General features: G+C 40.2%; 1 protein-coding gene across 4 annotated transcripts in view; it reads right to left on the bottom strand.

Moving 5' to 3' along the window:
• Positions 1–21,336, bottom strand: part of LARP1 (La ribonucleoprotein 1, translational regulator) — a 122,395-nt gene that overhangs the window by 66,834 nt on the left and 34,225 nt on the right. For 3 of the 4 annotated variants that reach the window (XM_061617454.1, XM_061617452.1, XM_061617456.1), the window contains exon 2: positions 824–885. In XM_061617454.1, the coding sequence (XP_061473438.1) occupies positions 824–885 (62 nt within the window). Of the gene's footprint in view, positions 1–823; positions 886–8,352; positions 8,378–21,336 lie in introns of those variants that run through there. The other variant, XM_061617455.1, reaches the window with a different exon arrangement.

Here is a 21,336-nt window from a genome sequence, read left to right as displayed (position 1 = left end):
CACTTTATTACCTATAATCATAGGGTGTGTATGAGGGAAACTACTTTTGTTATTAAGGGATAACAAGCAGGGCCCACAACAAAATGTTGCAGTGTATCCCCTGCCACTATGGGAAAGGGGATGCTCGACTAGATGAGCCTCTGGGTCTGATCTAGCAGAGCTGTTCTTATGATGCAGTCTCTAGTGCCAAGAAAAAACAGGAGCATAAACCCAAGCCTATTCTCTAGAGGTGTTAGTAGCTAACTCCAGGCATGTAACTTCTACAAGCAAACATCATTTTTCCCAATATTCAGTGCTGTATATTGAAGCTTTTTCATCATAGATTAAAGCTGCTCCACAGATACCAAGAGTGACAGGAGGACAGGACTGAACAAATAATCCAGACGTAACAGCAGATAACCACAGAGGGTTAAAGAAACCAGCCAGTGACTAGATGGGTGGGAAGGATTATTGTCTTCAGTTTCCATACATTAATACAACATCTTGCCACCCTGGGCTCCTTTGAGAGGAAAGCCTAAGAACAGATGCAGTAAAAAGGTACTGATCATCAAAATCATATTTGAAGGCAGACAACAGAAAGTTCAAGCATGGAACCAAAAATACAAGACACCTAAACCTGCCTTCAAGTTTTTGTCAACAAACCACAACCAAGACAGTGTAACTCCAAGGATGTAAATTTACCTGCATCATAATAAAACAGTAACAGGCCCACAACAAATTCACTTTGATACACAATTAAGTATCCCATTAATGTGGGTCTCCACCTCTTGCCACAGTGTAGGCATTTTTGGAGTACTCACAAATAAAAATGTTTAGTACTTACCTTGGTTCCTTTACGTTGCCTTGGATTTGCTGCTTTCACCACCTTGGCTGGGGCTGAATGCTCTAGGGAGGAAGAAAAGCCAAAAAATTAATATGCTAAATTGGTTGCTGAAGCAGGTTTTAGTTCCTATTGTATAATTCCACACAATCACACTTAATATTCATCTGTCTTCTAAGGAATGACTAGGTCAGCCTCTAAGACATTCAAGTCTCTCTCCTGTAGATTGAAACATGATATTCAAGTTCAATATAAAAAGCCATGAGTCTTACATTTTTTTCTTTTTAATGTATTGCTCTTATCATTCTGTACCCAGAAAAACCTTAATGTTCCATCTAAAAGTAAATGAAAAGCATTTATCTTCAAACAGTTCTCACCCACCTTAAGAATGGGCAATACCTGTGTTTTCAAAACTGGCATGAAGGGGAGGTTGTGAATCTCCATCCATTCACTGTGAAGGAAGGAAGAAGCCTAACTCTGAGAAGTAGGAGATACTTCCTACTCCTGCCCACTACCCAGATTTTTGTTTAGAAGAGCCTGCCTCCTAGTGAATAAAGTGGGAGATCACCCCAGGATCTGGACAACAACAAATGAGAGAATATCCCTATTTCACTAGTAAACTACTACCAGTGAGGCCAAGAACGTAAATCTCTACAGAAACTGGATACAACAAAAATCGACAGAAGCAGCTATACATCAAAATCTTAAAATAAGTAAGCCTCCTCACCAAAAATGGAATGGCTACTAGCTGCATATCAGTCAGAAGACAATCATTCAGCTAGTTACAGAGTACGCTGCCAAGCTCTGTTTCCAACTTCTAGAGCATCCCCTTAGTGTAGGTTTTCCCAGTTGTTGAACTGTGTATGCATACACAGACAGAACAACATCCTCTATGCATGAACATAAAGTTCTGCTTTGCTCATGAACAGAAAAGGGAAAGTTGGTTGGGAAGAAAGAAGTTTACTCTGGCCCAGTACCATATTGTGGATTTGTAACCAACACTGAGGGCAATTTCAGATACAACAATACTATACAGACAGTGTCTCCTAAATTTGGCTGAGTAGCACAGGATTACCATTGCCATAAGAATCCTAGTAGGCAAATGTGATCATAAAAAAACTACAGACTGCTAGCACTATCCATAATAATGCACCTCACAGACAGTAGGCATAAATCACATCTTTTCTGCAGAAATGATTTTATTACATGACGCTGTGCAGTAAGAGATCCCAGATTAGGAACATCAGGTCTGTATTTTTTAGTACCAGTGGGCAGTAGTGTAGGCACATTTGAGAAGGGCAGGCAAGTGGGGAGGGTGGCAGTGGCTTTTTCTTCAGCATCCTTATACTCCTTAAAGAAAAGCACTAAAATCAAAGCCAGCTCTCTTGCTATTCAGCACATCAAAACATCTTAGGGGGGTGGGGGAAAGTGGGGTGATTAAAACATCCAATTAGCTTTCAGCAAAAGTTTGCCCCCTGACAATTCTAACTACCAACAAATAAAATAAATTAAAAAGTACAGAGTATGCAAAAAATAAATTGCTATTTTGATTTTGTTTCGTACAGCAGCCAGGACAGTGGCCTCTGCTTACAGATCTGGAACAGCTATATGCATCTACTGGAAGATCTTTACTGCAGTTTTTTTCTTTAAAAAAACCACTCCAAAACCCACAGCAAAGGGACCTTCAATGGGACCAATAAAGGTACTGTCATAAGGATTTTTAAAGTTTTCCCCCCTTTATGGACCAACACTGCTACCTTTGGTTTTTTTACTGCAGCGAGTCTGTTTGTTACATATACCATCTTATCCCTTATATACCCAGTCGATCACTGCGCTCTGCAGGTGAGGGCCTCCTGCAGATACCATCTTATCAGGAGGTCCATTCCGCACAACATATGAAATGGACTTTTAAGTGTGTTTCACCTACCCTGTGGAATTCCCTCCCCTTAAATATTAGACAAGCGCCATCTCTGTTATCTTTTCGGCGCCTACTGAAGACCTTCCTCTTTCAACAAGCCTTTTAAGTTGAGACCTTATCCCAGTCTGCGTCTCTGTTGGAATTGGTTTTTAATATGCTTTTAAACCTTTTTTTTTTTAAAAAAAGCAGTGTTTTTCAATCTTTTTGTAAAAACAAGTCTTTAAAAATGTTTTAAAGTTGTTTTGTTTTAATGTATTTTAATGTCTGTTTTTATGCTGTTTTAAAGTGTTTTTAGTGCTTTTGTTTGCCGCCCTGGGCTCCTGCTGGGAGGAAGGGTGCGATATAAATCAAATAATAAATACAATATAATTTGACACTGCAGTAATTCTACACTGTAGTAATACTCATGGCTTAGTTTTATATGAACTGTGTGTGTGTGTGCGTGCGTGCGTGCGTGTGTGTCCACCACATGTTTATGTGAATTTTTATAGATAGTGACCAAAGGGCCACCCCACATGTGCAGCTACAGTTAATTAAGGTTCATTAACATTTCCACTCTCATACCTCTTCCTGCCACATGCTTCTGTTTCAGAATGAACTCTTGCAGATATTCATGTAAAATAAAATAAAATCTATCTATCACATGTATTAGAAAAAAAAGAGTTCATGACTGGAGCAAAACAACCTCTTTGATCCAAAAGCACTCAGAATCTCAAGAGCTACCAAAGCAGCAAACCCCCAATTAATATGTCACTAAGTGACCTGGAGGAATAGCTATTTTCCCTTAGCACTGAAAAGGCTAACAGTCCCCATTCCAAACAAGAGAAAAAACTAGTATGCACACAGCATCAACCACAGTCAATCTGGAGAGCTGCCTCATGAGAGGATGCCAAACTATTTCACAAAAATGGAACAGGGAGCACTGCCACATGAGACTCCAAGATGATCCCAAGTGCTACTGTGCCTTGCAAGGAATGATTCTGTACAAGCCAAGGCAGTAAAAGGGAAAGTTCAAATATGAAGGCATCACTGGCTGGCTGGACAGATGAAAGAATGCCCCAATGGTTTCCATGGATGACACTTTTAGACAACACCTTTCATAGTCGCTTTAATAGGAAGTAGTAAAACTATGAGGAAGACAAGTTACCTAGCTTTACTCCCAGGTCTTCTACTCCCCACCCCCCCAATCAAAATATTACACCACAGCTCACTTCCATAATCCTCCTCCTCCCACTCTTCTTACCCACACAGTCTCTACCAACAGTCAGCGTCCAAAACTAGTTCACTACCAACACAGAACCAAGATATGCTTAGGAAGCATGTGTAATGCATTTACATTGGTAATGTAATTATATACTCAAAATGGTTTCTGAATCTCAATCCACGCCACACAACCAGCCATGGTCACCCACACATTAGATACAATGTCTAATGTCACAATTAGATACCATAACATTCCCAAATAAATTTAACTTCCCTCCTTCAGCGGTGGAAGAAACAGGATGTTCCAGATGACATCCACAGATACAGTGTCCCTTCAAATGTTTATGAGTTTCCCCACTCTGTCAAAATAATGTAGAATTTCTTCCCAAATGAGAGTAAGATGATGGGACAAGGAGGGGGTTAGTTGCCCATTCATTCTCAAAAATTGTATGACCCAAATGAAAGTCTCCAAAAGTGCATTCAGTCCTTCACATCTCTTGGCTAGTGATAAAGGCTGTGCTAGCCTCAAAGTCCTATTGTGCCCTAGAGCTTTATTCCCCCTTCCATTTTTTCTGCACACCCCAAATGGAGAGGAGCAAGCTGTAACTTGAAAAGCACTGGGCTAAACATAACACTGCAACAACCAACAACGGCAGGAAAAGGTTCTGCCATTCACTCTTCTGTACATATTTAGGTTTGAAAGCACCCAAGTAAAAAGGAAAGTCAAGTAATTTCCACCACATCAAAAGCCTAGCAACTCTTAATTAAGATTTGCTTTTTAAGTTAGGGAGGGATATTGCATTCACTAATTTTGTTTGGCTATTTAAATATTTCACATAAAGAACAGCAATAAGCAAAAGCAAAATTCAGCAATTATTATTAACACCAATAATACAGTAACTCCTGTTTGACTATAGGTATGCAACTCTCTGCTACGATCCCAGGAAAGAAATACTCCCTCATCTGTGTAGAGTGGGAAAAGTGGGCAGGGTATCCCTCCTCTCTCCCCGAAACCCCCATTTATCAGAGACAACAACAGAACTAGGAACAGAAAGTGTGCCAATGTTTGCTGAAGGCATCTTGCACTCTCCAAATTGGAGTCAAACAACAAAACACAAATTCATACTAAAACAGTGGAAGGCAGGGTGAAATACTCAACAGAGAAAATTAGATGCCTCAAGAATTTGGCAGTCATCTCCTAATGCAGATACATAGAAACCTTCACCTTCCTTATCTACCCAAGACACCAGAAAGTGGTAGGAGCTGGCTTTCATGTTACTGAAAGAGTGAAAATTTACAAAACAAAATTTAAGTTTTCTTCTCTCACTGGTAACAGGTAAACACCCAGGACGATTCTCATCAACAGGGGAAAAGTTCCTGGACTGCTCAGTTTCAGTGTCCTCAGGTAGTACAACGAAGTAATGTCTGGAAAAATTAGTCTTCCAAAGGCACATCAGTCTAGCCCTGTATTAACTCAGTTTATGCCAAGCCAGTTGTTTGATGGGTATGTCCAATTTGGACAATAAAAGGCACAGAAACTCAAGGAATCTTTGCTGGATATACGCTATGCTCTAGACCAGTGGTAGCCAATGCGGCACTCTCCAGATGTTGGACTGCAACTCCCATAATCCCTGAGCACTGTCCATGCTGCCTGGGGCTGAAGGAAGTTGCAGTCCAAAAAACATCTGGTGGGCACCATATTAGCTACCCTTGCTGAGACTACCCCTAATTCAGAATCAGCACTGCAACATCCAGGTTATTTATTTAAAGTACGTACAGACCATCTCTTAGGACATAGTTCTCTTATACATTAGTGGTTGAACTGTATGGAAAACTACTGCTACTAGTGGATGTTTCTGTGAAGTTCCTGCTACCATGTTGAGCTTTGGAAGATTTGGGGAAGAGGTGTAGGAATGGGGTGACAGAACTGGTATGACAGCTTCAAGCACAAAACATTTTATGCGAGTTTTAACTAAGCAGGAGTCATATTCCATAAGATTGTAATATGCTGTCCAATCATCTACTGCACGTGCTAACTATCCAATTCAATAATTTGAGTTGTTCATCTAATTAGTAGATTTAACATGCAATTTTAAATTTGTGCTTCTTTCTTTAAAGATTTTATTTAGTTCTGCATCTAGTGAGATCTGAAAACACCAGAAAAATCTCTCAATGTTTTATGAAGAGTAAATATATGCAAGTGTCTTTTTAAAAAGCAAATACTAAGGCCTATAAATAATCTTTTTTTTTTACTCCTAGAGAACTGGATGCCTGAGAAGAACTTGTCATGCTTTTATCAAAACACACTGAAATTCAATAGAATGAATATACAGTTACTTAGTTATGCAAGTATCAAAAAGAAGAGGGGGCGAGTGTAATTAATATAGATGAACAAGTATTACAGATGCCTTCCTAAGCAAGAAACATTTCTTCTTAGGAAAAGGGCTCATCAATAGTACTTCTGGTCTTGTTGACAATCATACCTGACAAGAAACAGAAGCTAAGGGCTGGTGCATGCTCATCACTTGATTTCTGCAGTATCAAACAATTTGCATGTGTGAATGAGCAATTACAGATCTAATAGCACAGACAAAACTTTTGATATTGCCTCAAATCATAACGTAATGAATTAAAGCAATCAAGTGACGTAAATCTCTGTGTGAGCCAGTCCATGGTGAACCATTATGTGGAATTCTCTTACCTAAAAAGAGTAGAGTTGTAAACAATTTATCAGCAACTAATCCCTCTGCTGAAGCCATTTCAGTACACCATGAATATGCAACTTTAGGGAGAAGCTTCTATTAAGAGTCCATCTGGCAGACATTTTCAAGCACAATAACTAGAGAACCAAGATGGCAAATATGGACGTCAAACCTGAAACCATGGGTGGGGAACCTTTTCTCTGTCAAGAGCTACATTCCCTCAGGGACAATGTGTTGGGGGCCACATACCAGCAACAGGTGGGGGCAGAATCAAAAGTGGGTGGAATCTGCAGCATTGCAGCCTTACATCCTCTGTATTTGCATTCCCAGTCCCTCAATTTCTCTGTCTGTTTCAGCTTTCCGACCACTTCTACCCCTTTAATCAACGCAGGTTGGAACTGACACAAATACACACACCTTCCAGGGTTCCATCCATTTTCATTTTTTCCCTCCCACCATTATTCTTTCTAGGGCTGGCGCCAGGCATGACTGGGCCCTTGGGTACCAGCCTGCCTCAGGCCCAGAGTGCACACACCTACCTTTCCATTGCTTCATGAGAATGCCCTGAGCACTGCATGTGAATGGCTGCCATCAACCAAGATGGCGGTGAGGGCTTCTCTAAGGGGCTGATGCCCCCACTGCCATCAACCAAGATGGGTATAGGGGTGTCAGCCCCTTAGAGAAGCTTCCGCCCCCATCTTGGCTGATGGCAGGTATACACATGCAGCATGCACAGCATTCACAGCAACAGGAGAGGTAGGTGGGGTTGCAGACGGGTGTTGCGGATCCGCATGGTCTGCGGGGGGGCTGGGAGGTCCCTCTTTGCAATCTGCAGCAGGATCAGGAGTCGACGCTGCCATGAATTGCAGTACAAGAGTGCTACCCTCGCACACTCAGGAGGGGCCCTCAGCCAGGGCCCGACCTGGCCGCCTTCTGGCACAAGCCCTGATTCTCTCCCTCCAGGCTCCTACAACTACAAGGCACAATACAGAAGAGTAACTGATTCCCAGAGGGTTGACTGGAGAGCAACAGTGGCCTGCAGCATCTGCACAGTCATATGAAATTAAGCCAGGGGAGAGTTCCCCCATAACTACTATAAATGCCACCATGGGCTCCTAGCGGGAGGAACAGTGGATGGACAGATAGCGATAGAAACAGTAATAATATTTTCACATCTCTACCTGGAAAGAGACATTCAGGTCTCTCTTTTCCATTTGCCCATGCCCTCCTACAATAGAAGTTTGTGTAAGAGCAGGTTCTATTTGATTGTGTTTCTAATGAAATATTACACTTCATTTTTAATTAAATCTTCATCAATGTGCTATTGATGAAAAGAGTGATCAGAGCAGCTGGAAAAGTAGCAAACCCAAGTGGTTGAGAGGAATCTGCTATTTAAGCCTCAAGACAGGACAACTCTAATACTGCAGCAACCATTCCATCAGGGTACAGCAAAGGGAGAGAAGAGAAGCCACGTAACGCCATCACCTCTCTTGGGAAACCTGCTCTATTTAGCTCCGCCTCTGCCCTGAACGGTTTCCATCCAAACTAGTCATTTTAAGAACCATGTGACATTATTAAAAACTGGCACCCAAGTTTGATTGCTTTCCTGTTCCCTCCCCATTCCTTTTTCCTTTTGTGTTGCATCAAGATTGTAAAGCCTGAGGACAGGAGCTGTCTCACATTTTGATTAGTAAGGATATATTACTAACCCCTGGCTAGTAGCAGCAGAGCTTGATGGAGCAGCACAGCAACCACCACATCCATAGCCCCACCACTCACATCAGCTAGGGCAGAAGGGGGAGAGAAAAAATGCTTCTTCAGTGCACCGGCTCCCAGCCTAGAGAAGAGAAGAGACCTGAACTGGACCCATTCCAATCACATGACGACAGCAGGTCACATTCAAAATCCACTGGCTTTGAAACACCCCATATGGGGGTTTCCTGACTGGCTATTGCTACTAGTAGCTTCTAGCCACTGCCTGGGTGGGTGCATTGGAGCGCTCCCCTGCCAATATGGGGCCAGGAGGAGTTCTGTGGGTGGACACCTCCAAATGCCTCCAGTACAGCAGATCAGGGGTTTTGACTGCTCTATAAATGACATACAAACCCTTTGGGCTGAAAAAAGGGTAAAAATGCTTTAAATAAACATCTCCTTAAAAAAAAAGAGCTTAAAAAAAAACAGACTATACATGGTATCTAGTAAGATGCCTTACAAGGTATCAGTATCCTGCAACTGCTCTGCAGTGGTTTTTTTACCTTTGCTTTTTTCCTTGGATGTTGGGAAAGCCATCCTGATGGAATACCTAATACTTAAATAATACACATAAATAAAGATCACTATTTTGTAGGCTATCCCATTACAAAGTTCTAAAACTCCAAATAAGTGGGCACAGAAAGGAAATGCTGAAAGCACCCTTAAGCAGTAATACTCTGGTATCAGAGTTCACTTATTGGGCGGAGGGGGGGGAAGGCAGAGAGATTGCTTTACTAAATCAGGGGTAGTGGGCAAAAAGTGGACCTGGATATGCTGGCAGGTCTTGGGTTCATAGCAAGGGTTTCCAATTGTTCTAAGTGTTTAACAGTTACACCAGAAAGCATCTTCCCTCCACTCCCCAGAATGCTATAAAAAACCACAATCTGTAGTAACTCACCTGGCTCTACTTGGTGGATCTCAGGGATCTAGTAAAAAACAAAAGTAGATCCTGCAAGCCTGAAGTCTGTCCTATGTTGTAAATCATTCTAAAATGCCATCTTTCCACAAAAATATGTAACAAAAAGTATCCATATACCTTTTATCACCAAATGGCTATAAGCAGTAACAAGGCAGACCTACCAAAAAAACAGTTCCAGAAAGAAACAGAGGGGTGGTTATAAAAACAAGTTTGCTGTTAGCAGCAAATGCGTATTTAGAACCCATGCATGCTCTCTCTCACTCACACACACACACGTGCACACACACTTTGAGCTGGATGGGGAGAAAAGCAAGGCAAATCATTTACATGCTCAAGGTCATTTGCTCAAAGGATTTTACTCCCATTTGAATTCAAAGGGCATCCCACTCCCCACTTTCTGCAATCAGCTAGGTCATGATATCTTTCCCAAACAGGCTGGAGATGGAGAGAGAAAGAAAGAAGGGCTTTTTGACAAGTGTGCCTCCTTACTTGCAGCATAGCAAACTGGAAAAGAAAAATTCTGGGATAAATCCAAAGATTGCTTGCCTTTCCAAAAACAGAGGTAAGTTAATTAATGAGCAGCTCTCTCCAGGGTTGCTGTATCAAAACCCTACATTTGTCACTGTAGTCCAATCTGGAAGCACACAGTCAAAGTAAAAGAAGCTGTTAACAGAAGAAAGACGGAGGAGGAAATGCACACACAGGAGTGGGCTGGTTTTTGTCACTCCCCACCTGCGTCTGTCTATCATGACCTTGGGCTAGGACTATATGATAACTCTTGGGAAAAGTTACACATTTTTTCAGCTGTCACCATGCACCTCCATGAACACAAGCAACCAGCTTCTAACAACCACCCTCACCTGGGCAAGTCCACGGAACTACACTCAAGTTCACCCAATTGCTACAAGCAACTGAACAAGTCACCAGCAAAAAAGTAATTGAAAAAAATATGTGGGTCAGACTTTCCTTTATACTCAAAGTAAATAGCACACTAACCGTTTTCTAAGCAAAAAGTTTCACTGTCAAGCAATTGTACCTCAAAACAATGCCGCAGTATTGAAGTAATTGGAGCAATGCAAGTTATTCAGGGAATAAATGCTAGGGAACATTTAAAGGAGGGAACAGTAGCCTAAAAGCATTGCAACCTTGTTCTAAGAGAGAGAGAGCAGGTTCTTCCAGAGCCTTAGCAATGCCTCCCTGCACATATACAGCCTGGCCTCTAATGAAAAGCTCATTAACAGTTAATTATTACCTATTTAGATGCATGATCTCAGGACAGACCAGCAACCAAGGAAGGAGGAAAATGGTCACATGATTCAAATTTTATTCTATGAAAGCAGAGTGCTATATTTAGTGCTATAAATAATGCTTACATTCCCACCCCCAATCCTCTGTGACAATCCAAAGAGGCAACCTATCTGTCCCAAGCCAAAGGAAAACTAATCTCCCCCTCTTGTCAGATGCCTTGCATCCCCTTCTGCCAAGGTAACTGGCAGGTGCCCTGCTGTGCACAGAATGGTGCACTTTGCATATGAGTGACAAGATTCAACCCAGCAATACAGGATGATCTATTCTACTTCTTGGCCCATGGAAATGAGAGCAACGCATTCTGTAGCAGCCACCTTGGCAAGGGACAAGAAGAGCAAAAAACAGAAAGGTTGATAGTTGAATTCTAGAATCTAATTTAAAAAGCTTGCAGCTCCCTTTAGAGCCTCAGAGAACTGGAGTGAACATTTTTTCTTTTAACAGTGTAGTAGCCATCCTTAGCCGCTTGTCTGAATGCAAAGGGATTGAGTTTTGATGCAAGTTTTAAGACTTACTAGAAAGTCTCAGTATCTCACTCTGTTCAGAAAGACAGCATTCCATATCACTCATAATCCCACTTGTTAACTACAAAGTGAAAATCGACCACACAAAGACAGACATTCCTGTGCAGGAAATATAACTTAAAACTGTACAAAAATGAATAAGGCAATTAAGTAGCAAAATATACACTTTCATTAGTCACTGTTATACGAAAGATCACAGAGCAGAACCATCAAAACTTCAGCTATGCTTGGAAAGAAGCAGAGATGAAACCCCTGTATGCATTATCACAGCGTTCTTTTTGAACAGGTGCCATAGGGGCATGTAAACTAACAAAACATAGCTCTAAAGCATCCTGAATGGCTTAGCTGTAAGCAACTATTAACAAAGCAATATATAACTTACTCAAAAATCTGAAAACTATAGAAAGTATATGTATGCAAGCATTCTCCTGAACTTGTTTTGGTTTATTAACTTTTTTTTTAACTGTTTTAATTGTCATACATTTTAACTGGTTTGTTTTAGTGTATTTTTTAATTATGGATGTTTTAATGTTCTGACCAAGTTGTTAATTGTGTATTTTAATTATGTATGTATTTTATAATTGAAGCTACTTTAGTATATAAGCAACATAAAAATACATAATAAAATAGTAATCCTTTCTATTCAATCATATACTTTTCTAAAGTTTATGAAGTTAATTACATTATAAACAAAAATAAAGCAGAAAAGTAGCAAGAACCAAGTGAATTACATTCCTTTGGTATGCACGGGAGATCCTCTGCATGCAGCTTAAATACTAACAAGAAAGGAAATTTCTATATCAGTAGCAACAAAACTTAATGTGTTTAGCAGCCAATTGAAGTTTTCAGTACAAAAATTCTTCATTCTGTTTCTATATATGCTTCAACACGTTATATCCCTAATTGATTTACAACGTTACCAATAAATGATCAAGTGCTTTAAAAAGCCATGAAATAGAAAGCAATTCACTAATAGGCAAAAACCCTTGCAGTTTAATAACATACCTATAGACCGCAGATATTTCTATCCAACTTTAAAGAGCAGGGAAATTGGGCAGCTATAGTGAATGCACCAGGAGAGCAGGAGATCTGACCTCCTCTCTGAGATATTGCACTGCCCTACAAATTTGTCAAAATGCAAACACAATTTGGGTTGGTCTTTCACAGTCCAATCCACTTGCTGTGTAGCTTGGGAGAATCTGGTAACAGGGACAGGGAGGGTAGAAGATTAGGTGGGCACTGGGCAGAGGGGAAGCCCCTTTCCTTTCCAAAAGGAGAACATTGTGAAGTGTATCATTGCTTTTCAGCATTTCCCCCACCTTTTAATTCTACAGCAGGCATATGTAGCCTCCCATCCAAATTTAAACCCAAGCTGTCCCTGGCCACATCCACACCAGGCCTTTATTTCACTTTGGACAGTCATGGCTTCTCTCAAAGAATTCTGGGAAGTGTAGTTAGTAAAGGGTGCTGAGAGTTGCTAGGAGACACCCTGTTTCCCTCACAGACCTTAAATCAGAGTGGCTGACTGTTAAACCACTCTGGCCACTAGAATATGTCAGTGGAATAGGAGTCTCCTCTCAGCCCCTTCACAAACTACACTTCCCAGGATTCTTCGGGGGAAGCCATGACTGTCTCAAGTGAAATCAAAGTCTCATGTTGGTGGCCCCCTGATTAGGCAAGCCAAGCAGCTGTGAGTCTTGCTTTTAGAACACTGACAGTTGCTTCTTAATGAGCATGCCCAACACTATCATTGAGTTCCATGCAAAATTCATTAAATTAATTAAAGATCAAGCAAGCATTTTTTAAACTTTTAAAGTGCAGAAGATGAAGGTCAGAATATGGGGCAGGGTCAGTAATAGGATTACAGGTACTCTGTAAACATGGCTGATTTTTAATGAATTTCAACAGATTATGAGAACTCTGACAGGAACAGGTCCAAAAGGGCTCTTGAGTTTTTTTCCACTCTTTTTAGACTTTGAACTCTCTATTCTCTCTGACTGTTTTGTGTATCGCCATGAAAATTGAGAGGGTTGTTAAACAAGTGTTTCTGAGTTCAGGACTAAGTTTTGTAAGGTTTTGTTTTGAAATGAGCTCATGGGAAGCATCAGAATGGCATGGGGGTTATTTTCAATTTAACATTGCAGAATGTGAAAAATCCACGCTGGCTACAGTATACAGGCACTCTCATGGCTGTATAATTCTAATCCAACATAGTGGCACAACATGACCATAACTGTGAGTTAACATTTCAAAGTGCCAGTGTCTTTATATAGCCATCCTGCAGCTTCATAGCCCTAACAAAACAAAACAAAAGGGCTATTCAATCTATTCATCCTGGGGAAGTGGTTTCTGACAAACTCCTCACTGGAGTATTAAAGGTAAAATCCTATGCATGTTGAACCCAGGTGAATAAGATGGCAGCCAAAGGCTCAGCAGAAACTTTACTAACTCACCCCTAATCATGGGTTATGCTAACCAGAGTTTGCAGCTCAAACTATATTTTGATTCTAAACCAACATGCATATTAAATTCAGCTAAGGACCCTGCTTTCTGTCCCATTATTGTGAGAAGAGAGGTGGCAAGTGTAAAATGGCCTTTTCAGCGGTGCCACTAAAACAATGAAATGCTTTCCTTGAGAGAGTCCATTCATGGTCTTTCCCTTTCTGTTTTTAGATGAACTATGATTATTATTGTTATATTTCACCACTTTTTTAACGTTTGATGGTCTGCAGCTTTCAGATATCAAGTTGCTTTTGCTGCTATTTCTACTGCCTTACTTTTGTTTTTTATTGTTATATTTTGTGATTTTATTGTGTAAATGCTTTGGACAGATTTACACAGAGTAGCCAGAAAATTTATACATAAAATAGAATAATTTTTTGTACACTTTTGTGTTCTGTCTTCTCAGCATTCAGCTTTATATTTGTTCCTGTCTTCATCCTCATAATCATTCTGTGACATTGGCATGACTAGCGCAAGATCAGACACTGTGCTTCATGGCCAAGCAGTAAAGAACTTGCTCTTCCACAAGCCAAATCATTGTTTCCAAACCCACCTCAATCCACGGCTTCTCATTCTAGTTTGGTAGCCCCACACATCATGGCTCATCTTCAGGAATCATGCCAAACTATAGTTAAGCATTCTTAACCATGGCTTGCCATGCTATCTGAATTGACCATGAAGATGCAATAGGAAGGTTTAGGTGCACTGATTTTCACAAATGAATCATGGCTGCTTTTGGAGAATCCAGTCTGGACATGAGGGGCCTTTGAAATTAAAACATTGTGTGGAAATCTAGAGTTAAGACATCATTGTATTTATTTTAAGTATTTAAGACCTCTTGTCAATCACATTCCCCTGGCAGTTTACATAAAGAGCAAAACAATTAAAACGTAAAAATTCAGAAAATTTTATTTATTTATTTATTTATTTATTTTATTTTATTTTATTTTATTACATTTCTAGACCGCCCTATAGCAGAAAGCTCTCAGGGCGGTGTACAACAAATAAAATCACAATTAAAATATGAGCAAGTGTGAAAAATATAGTACAATTATAAAAACATTAAACATGATAAAAATCTGAAATAGAATTGCCATTGAGTTTATAAATTAAGATCCATATTAGGTTTAAAATATTAAATTTAAAATGTTTAAAATGCCTGGGCGAAAAGGTAGGTTTTTACCTGGCGCCGAAAAGATAACAAAGAAGGCGCCAGGCGTATCTCGTCTGGGAGGGAATTCCATAGTTCGGGGGCCACCACCGAGAAGCCCCTAGATCTAGTTGTTGATCTCCGGGCCTCTTTATGAGTTGGGACCCGGAGAAGGGCCTTCGACGTCGAGCGTAGTGAACGTAGTGAAAATTAAGGTCTTTGCCAAACAACGAAAAGATAAAGAAGGTCCAAGGCACAACTGAGGTCTCAGGCAAATCTGAGGCACCCACCCCAAAAGGCCCTCTCTCCGAAAGCCACCATCTTGCTTCAGAGCCACTACAAGAGGCCCTCCATATGTGAACTGCAAATCAAAGAAGAATGAACTATGCAACCACTTCCTTGGATCACTCAAGCAAAGTTTTGGTTAACCAACAAACACCATTTCTAATTGATGAATTCAAGATAGAAGATTCACATTATATTGTCCACAGTCTCAACTATTACATAATTAAATTAATCTAACAGAATTATGTAATAAATAGATTTACCAAAATTACTATCAAATCAATGTTTGGATTCCAGAATAAGCAAAAGTTAAGTAATCACAGCCACAATATAGCAACTTCATGGGGGGCATTTCATCATGGAACTGTCATTTTGAGGTTGTCTTTTATCAAGTTAGCCTTCCAGATGTTTTGAGCGATAGCTTCCATAATGTATTTATTTATTTATTTATTTATTATTTGATTTATATCTCACCCTTCCTCCCAGCAGGAGCCCACTGGCCAATCTCTGGCCATTGTTCATGCTGGCTTGAGCTGATGGTAGTTGAACAACTGGAAGGTACCATGACGAAGTAAGTCAGTTTAGACAACTGGCCAATGAGGTCCTTCCTAGTCCTGTTATTAGAGACCTCAAAAGTGGAAACATTGGGCCTAATGCATGCTAACCTGTGAACTACTACTGAGCTATGGGTCAGTCTCCTGTTCTTACTTTGGGGGGGGGAACTGTAGAATAACTAATACCTGTAACTGCACATGAGCAGTATCAGAGCTTCCAAGGCACAGCTTGATGAGATCCACAGAGGGTTTTTTCCTCTTGTGTAATCATGCCAAGCTGCCAGTGATCAGAGACTTGCAATTTCTGATCAGACATTCCTCTGATCCTGATTAACAGGATGGTGCAGTTTCTCTTCAGAAATTCTGAGTTAACAAAGACACTGCTAAGGATCAGTTGCCAAAGCTTACAAAATGCAGTTTATTCAACCACTTTGTTAGAAGGCTAAGCACAGTGGAGGGCTGGAGAAAAATCAAGCAGCAATAAAAAATAGTGCTTTGCTTTCTTAAAAAAAATCTACCACCAGCATAACTGACTTTTCCAGCTCATCTGTATAAGCAAGGGGCTTCCTCTACTCCATGAGGCTTAAAAGTACATTTAAATCAGTAGTTGCAGTAATTATCAGCTAAACCGGTATTGGCAGTGTTCTTTTTCTGAGAAACAGCAATGAAGAGTAGCCTCCACCTACCCTGAGGATATACTGCAGGCTTCAGGCACATCATATATGTTATGCAAATAAAAGGAAGAAATACATCCTTCATGTAAATACAGCTTAAAATTGTTCACAACTCAACCAGTTCCCTTTTCTTCAACCTTCTTATTCTCAACAACAGCTAAATGGAGAAACACTCTCGATTGCCATACAACAGCTTGTCACATTATTTGCAGTTGCATTTCTGTTAATTGCTATAAAAGACAACATGATTTAAGAAATCTTCTCCTTGTTGCCACAAAGTCAATTTAAAACAGTACTTCATAATAACAGTACAATTAAGGTAAGTAACAAATCATTTCTCAAGATGCATTTGGTCGACTGAATAGTCTTCAGATCATTCAGTTTAGGAATATGTAAAGCAAAGCAAAATTAAATATATGCACTACAATAATAAATGGTAATACACATGAAATTGCAGCAAGATTAAACACTCAGGGTGTATTACATCTAATTCTCCTTCCCCCATCCCCGCTCTACAAGCTACAAACTAAGCTGTTCTGATGCCTTCATCCACAGTAAACTTTCATTTTCTGACAAGCTAGTATAGTTAGCAAATATAAAAAGGAATCTCACTTACCAAAGACTATATAGAACACCAAGAAAATCTGGAGAAGTAGGCAATTAATAGTGGAATCTTGGATTACAAAAGTGAGTGATTATGCCATTAGTTTGAAGAAGCTGGTTTAATTATCTGCTCACGAACAGGTTCATAGAATTGTCCTGGATAATTTCTACCTTCTCTTGAACACCCAAGTAGTAAAACACTGTTGATCAACCACATGTAACATGAAACATACCATACGCATAGGTAATGCCACTTCAGTGAGACCTTCCCAGTTTTGTCATTAGTGTGCTGTCAAGCTTCCTGTGGCTGTTATGGGGGTTGTTTGTTCTGTTTTTATAGTATTATGTTTTTGTGTTTTTAATGTGTTGTAAGTTGCTTGGAGACCTCTGGGTACCAAGTGATTAACAAGACTAATAAATATTAATAGTTCAATACAGATTCAGACTTTCACACCTTGGTGCTTTTTTGCCTCAAGCATAATGAGCCAGAGATCTGATAGCAACACAGCATGGAAGAGGCAGACAGACATATTGGCTCGACTTATGCCAGAGACAAGTTCTGCTGCAATAAGAAAACTACTGGCTATCCCACAGGTCTGGCCACCCATGCTGGAAATGATGACCTGCCTGTTACTTAACAGGTCAATCCATAATAAACTACTATTCATTATCTAATCTTGGAGGAAAGGGACTGAACCTGCTACTGGCTCACAGGCTGACTTGGGTGGTTCTCAACAGCAGTACCACATATGAATATACAGTTAAAAATTAAAGACATTTTATATCAGACCTAAAAAGTGGGTCCCAGGTCTGTAAAGGTTGGAGATTGCTGATCTATAAGAATCCAATCTCCCTGTAGAGTACCTGTCCAGTCAGATTGAGGTTTACAGTGTTTCTATCTGCTGTTGGTCTCTAGGGACAGATTAGGAATTTTGCTGGTGTATCAGTCACTCCACTGACCAACAATCTTCCTTCCTAAACCCAGAGCTTGGAAAAGTTACTTTTTTGAACTACAATTCCCATCAGCCCCAGCCAGCGCCATGCTGGCTGGGGCTGATGGGAGTTGTAGTTCAAAAAAAGTAACTTTTCCAAGCTCTGCCTAAACCAATGGAAGTAGTCTGGGATTTGATATTGATAACTCCCAAAATAATCTGTTCTGAGGGACTTCAATATTCAGGCTGAGGCTGTTTTATCAGGAGTGATTTAAGATGTCATGACAACCATGGAGATAATCAGCCCTACCCATGCAGCAAGTCACATTATGGTCCTAGTGTTCTCAACTGAGCAGGAAAACAGTGGTGTAGAGGGTTTTTCCACTAACTCCCTTATCATGTTTAGACCACTTGCAGATGAGATTTAGACTAGCAGTGACTACTCTCCTCTGTAGGGATAGTGGAGCAATTAGGACAGTCTGCTCCGGAAACAGTTGATGGATTCCTAAAAACCCTCAAGGAGTTTCCAGCTGCATGGCCAGTCCCCCCAAAGCCCCAGTCCCAATGTGAAATATAGAGACGACTCTGGCAGCTGATGCAAATAGCTCCTAAGTGTTCTCTTACCAGATAGCTTACGTAATTGAAACAGGCAGGAAAACTAGTAGAATGCACGTGACAAAAGACTCACAATGAATATGTTCAGACACAGGTAAACGCTCATTACTGAGCATACTCTGTGGTCACAATAGCAGCAAAGACACACTTTTCTGCTACCACTGTATCCTTGGAGTAATATCCAGCAGAGATTATCCAAGTGGTTCATGGCCTTGTCCCACCTGGGGCAATTCAATAATCCTTGGAGACCTGCTGTAACATATTTGCTAAGCATGTTGACAAAACATTTCCGTTCACATTCATCAGATACTAGATGCCACAATTACGGCAGTTCAATCTGAGGATTTGTCAAAAGTACTGTCTGATCTAGTGTTGTGGGATTAATTTCAGTTGATGTAACTTGAAAATGCAGACAAGGTGCTTGGGGCTATGCAGCCTATTTTTTGTTGATCTGATCGATCCTTACCATTCATGGCTAATTACTAGAGATGGGCAAGATATCCCAAGCTTTCCTCAGATTAGCACAGAAATCACCGGAGTTTTTAGAAACAAAAATGGAAGAACTCTGGTTATGGCCACTTAATCCATACTTTGCTGAAATGTGTTATATGCACAATCTAAACAGATTTTATAAACTGCAGTTGGAATTCTAGCATCAACATTTTAAAGTAACTAGGATCTCTAACTGGAAACATTCCGCCTTATGAGCTTCTATTCTCATACTTAATTCAAAGTGTTGGTGCTTACTTTTAAAACCTTCACTGCTTGGCATCCAGGTACCTAAAAGAACATCTACTCCCAAAAGCCCATATATCAAGATTATTTACCAATGTTCTCCGCTAAAGATCCCTATCGGAGGAGACTCGGCAGGTGTCAACCACGGAGACAGCATTTTTGGCTGTGGCACCCTGTCTTTGGAATTTCCTTCTAATGAAATCCTCCTTGACTCTGACTTTATCTTTTAGGTGATAGGTAAAAACTTTTATTTGCTCACGATTTTTAAAAATATGTCAGGTATTTTTAAGCTTCTGATTCTTACACTCTGCTGTATTTTATACTGGCTGATGGTTTTAATCGTGTGTTGTAGTTATTGTAGCTTATTTTTATTTCTTCATTTTGCTTATAATATTTACATACAACTACATTTACATACCACCTTTCCTCCAAGGAGTTCAAAGTGGTGTACATGATTCCCCCCCTCCTCTTATTGCATTGACATACTGTAAGCCACCATGGGATCAAATGATGAAGGACAGTATGCAAATCTTTTTAAAAAATAGATCAAGCTTGTGCTGTATATCACTTTACCTATCAAGGACACTATATAAATAGCTAACATTTATGGATATAGTATGAAGGGATGTGAGCTCACTGCCTTGCTGAAGCTAAACATGGCTGAGTCTAGTGAGTGTCTGGATGGGTGACTGTCTGGTAACCATATACATGCTGACTTGGGTTCCATCACGGAAGAGTATATATGTAAGAAAATTAAATAAAATGGGTAAGAAGGTCTGTGCATAGACTTATATTAAGGGCAATTAATCTAATAAACCAACCAAATCATTCCAGCTACATTTTTCGGTTTTCAGGCTTTGTATCAGCTTGATTTTAAACACACACACACACCCTCCCTCAGAGTGAATATTTCCCACAAAACAAAATTGTAAACATGGTCCCGTGACTGTAGAATAATTCATTATTACATTGGCTCAGTTTGCATTTTAACAGCGAGCCAAGCCATGGCTTAGCACAAATGCAGAAGTACAAAGATTCCCAGAGAAGAGATTGCAGCTGCTTTGTGCCACCTCCAGTCCTGTTCCGCTGCTGTGAGCTAAGCCATGGTTTGGTATGTCCCCTGAACCAGAGTTCGTTGTCTGTCTCCTTCAGTCAAACCATGACCTGTAAACCAAGAACAAAAGTTAGTTACAGTTTGTGGTTTGTCTGGAGTGAGACAAACCACAATCCATGATTCAGATGTGCTAAGCCAAGCCATGGCTTAGCAGCGCAGCAGCAGCAACAGCAGAAAGCGGCCACAATCTGCTCTCCAAAAGCCTACGCTGTGGCGCTAAACCAGTTTGACTTAACATTACATGTGAACTGGTCATTCGTTATACTACTTATTATAATTACTTATCCTAAATTGACAACACCTCATGCACTCATGAAGCAGGCTCTAATCATGAAAAATTATATACAATAAATTCGTTAGTCTTTATGTTGCCACAAGTGACTGTTTCATTTGCTGCAACATGCTATTTGTATTTATTTATTAAATGTATATCCTACCCTTCCCCATGAAGGAGCACAGGGTGGCAAAAAATTTTTTTGTAAGACATACAATGTTTTATCAGTAGCAAACAACAATGTATTAAGAAAAAAGGGGGTGGAGAGGTTAAGGTAAATTTTCAAAACAACCCATTACACTAACAGAGGAAGAACACTGCACATTTTCACTAAGTCAACATATATCCCTTATCGCGGTTTTAACCCATGTGATACATCATAGCATTCTGCTTAGAAGGAACATAGGAAGCAGTCTTATACAGAGTCAGACCACTGGTCCATCTAGCTCAGTATTGTGTACGCTGACTGGCAGCGGTTCTCTCCCAGCCCTACCTAGAGATGTCAGGGATTGAACCTGGGATCTTCCGCATGCAAGGCAGGTGCTCTATCCCTGAGCTATGGCCCTTCCTTCACACACTAGCTGGAGCTGAGAAGGAAACATCTATGAGCTAAAACCATAACACAAGCTTTGCTGTGTTTATTTAAATTCTACAAGAAAACAAAGTCTTTCCAACAGCATTTATTTTCAAGCAAGAATAATTTATGTGTACCTCAAATAATCATTTCTTTATCCACAGGTTGAATTTTTTTTACC

This window comes from Rhineura floridana, chromosome 3 (genome assembly GCF_030035675.1).
Source record: "Rhineura floridana isolate rRhiFlo1 chromosome 3, rRhiFlo1.hap2, whole genome shotgun sequence".
Taxonomy (NCBI): domain Eukaryota; kingdom Metazoa; phylum Chordata; class Lepidosauria; order Squamata; family Rhineuridae; genus Rhineura; species Rhineura floridana.
The sequence above is the reverse complement of the archived record's forward strand: the minus strand, read 5'-3'. Positions and strand labels throughout refer to the sequence as shown.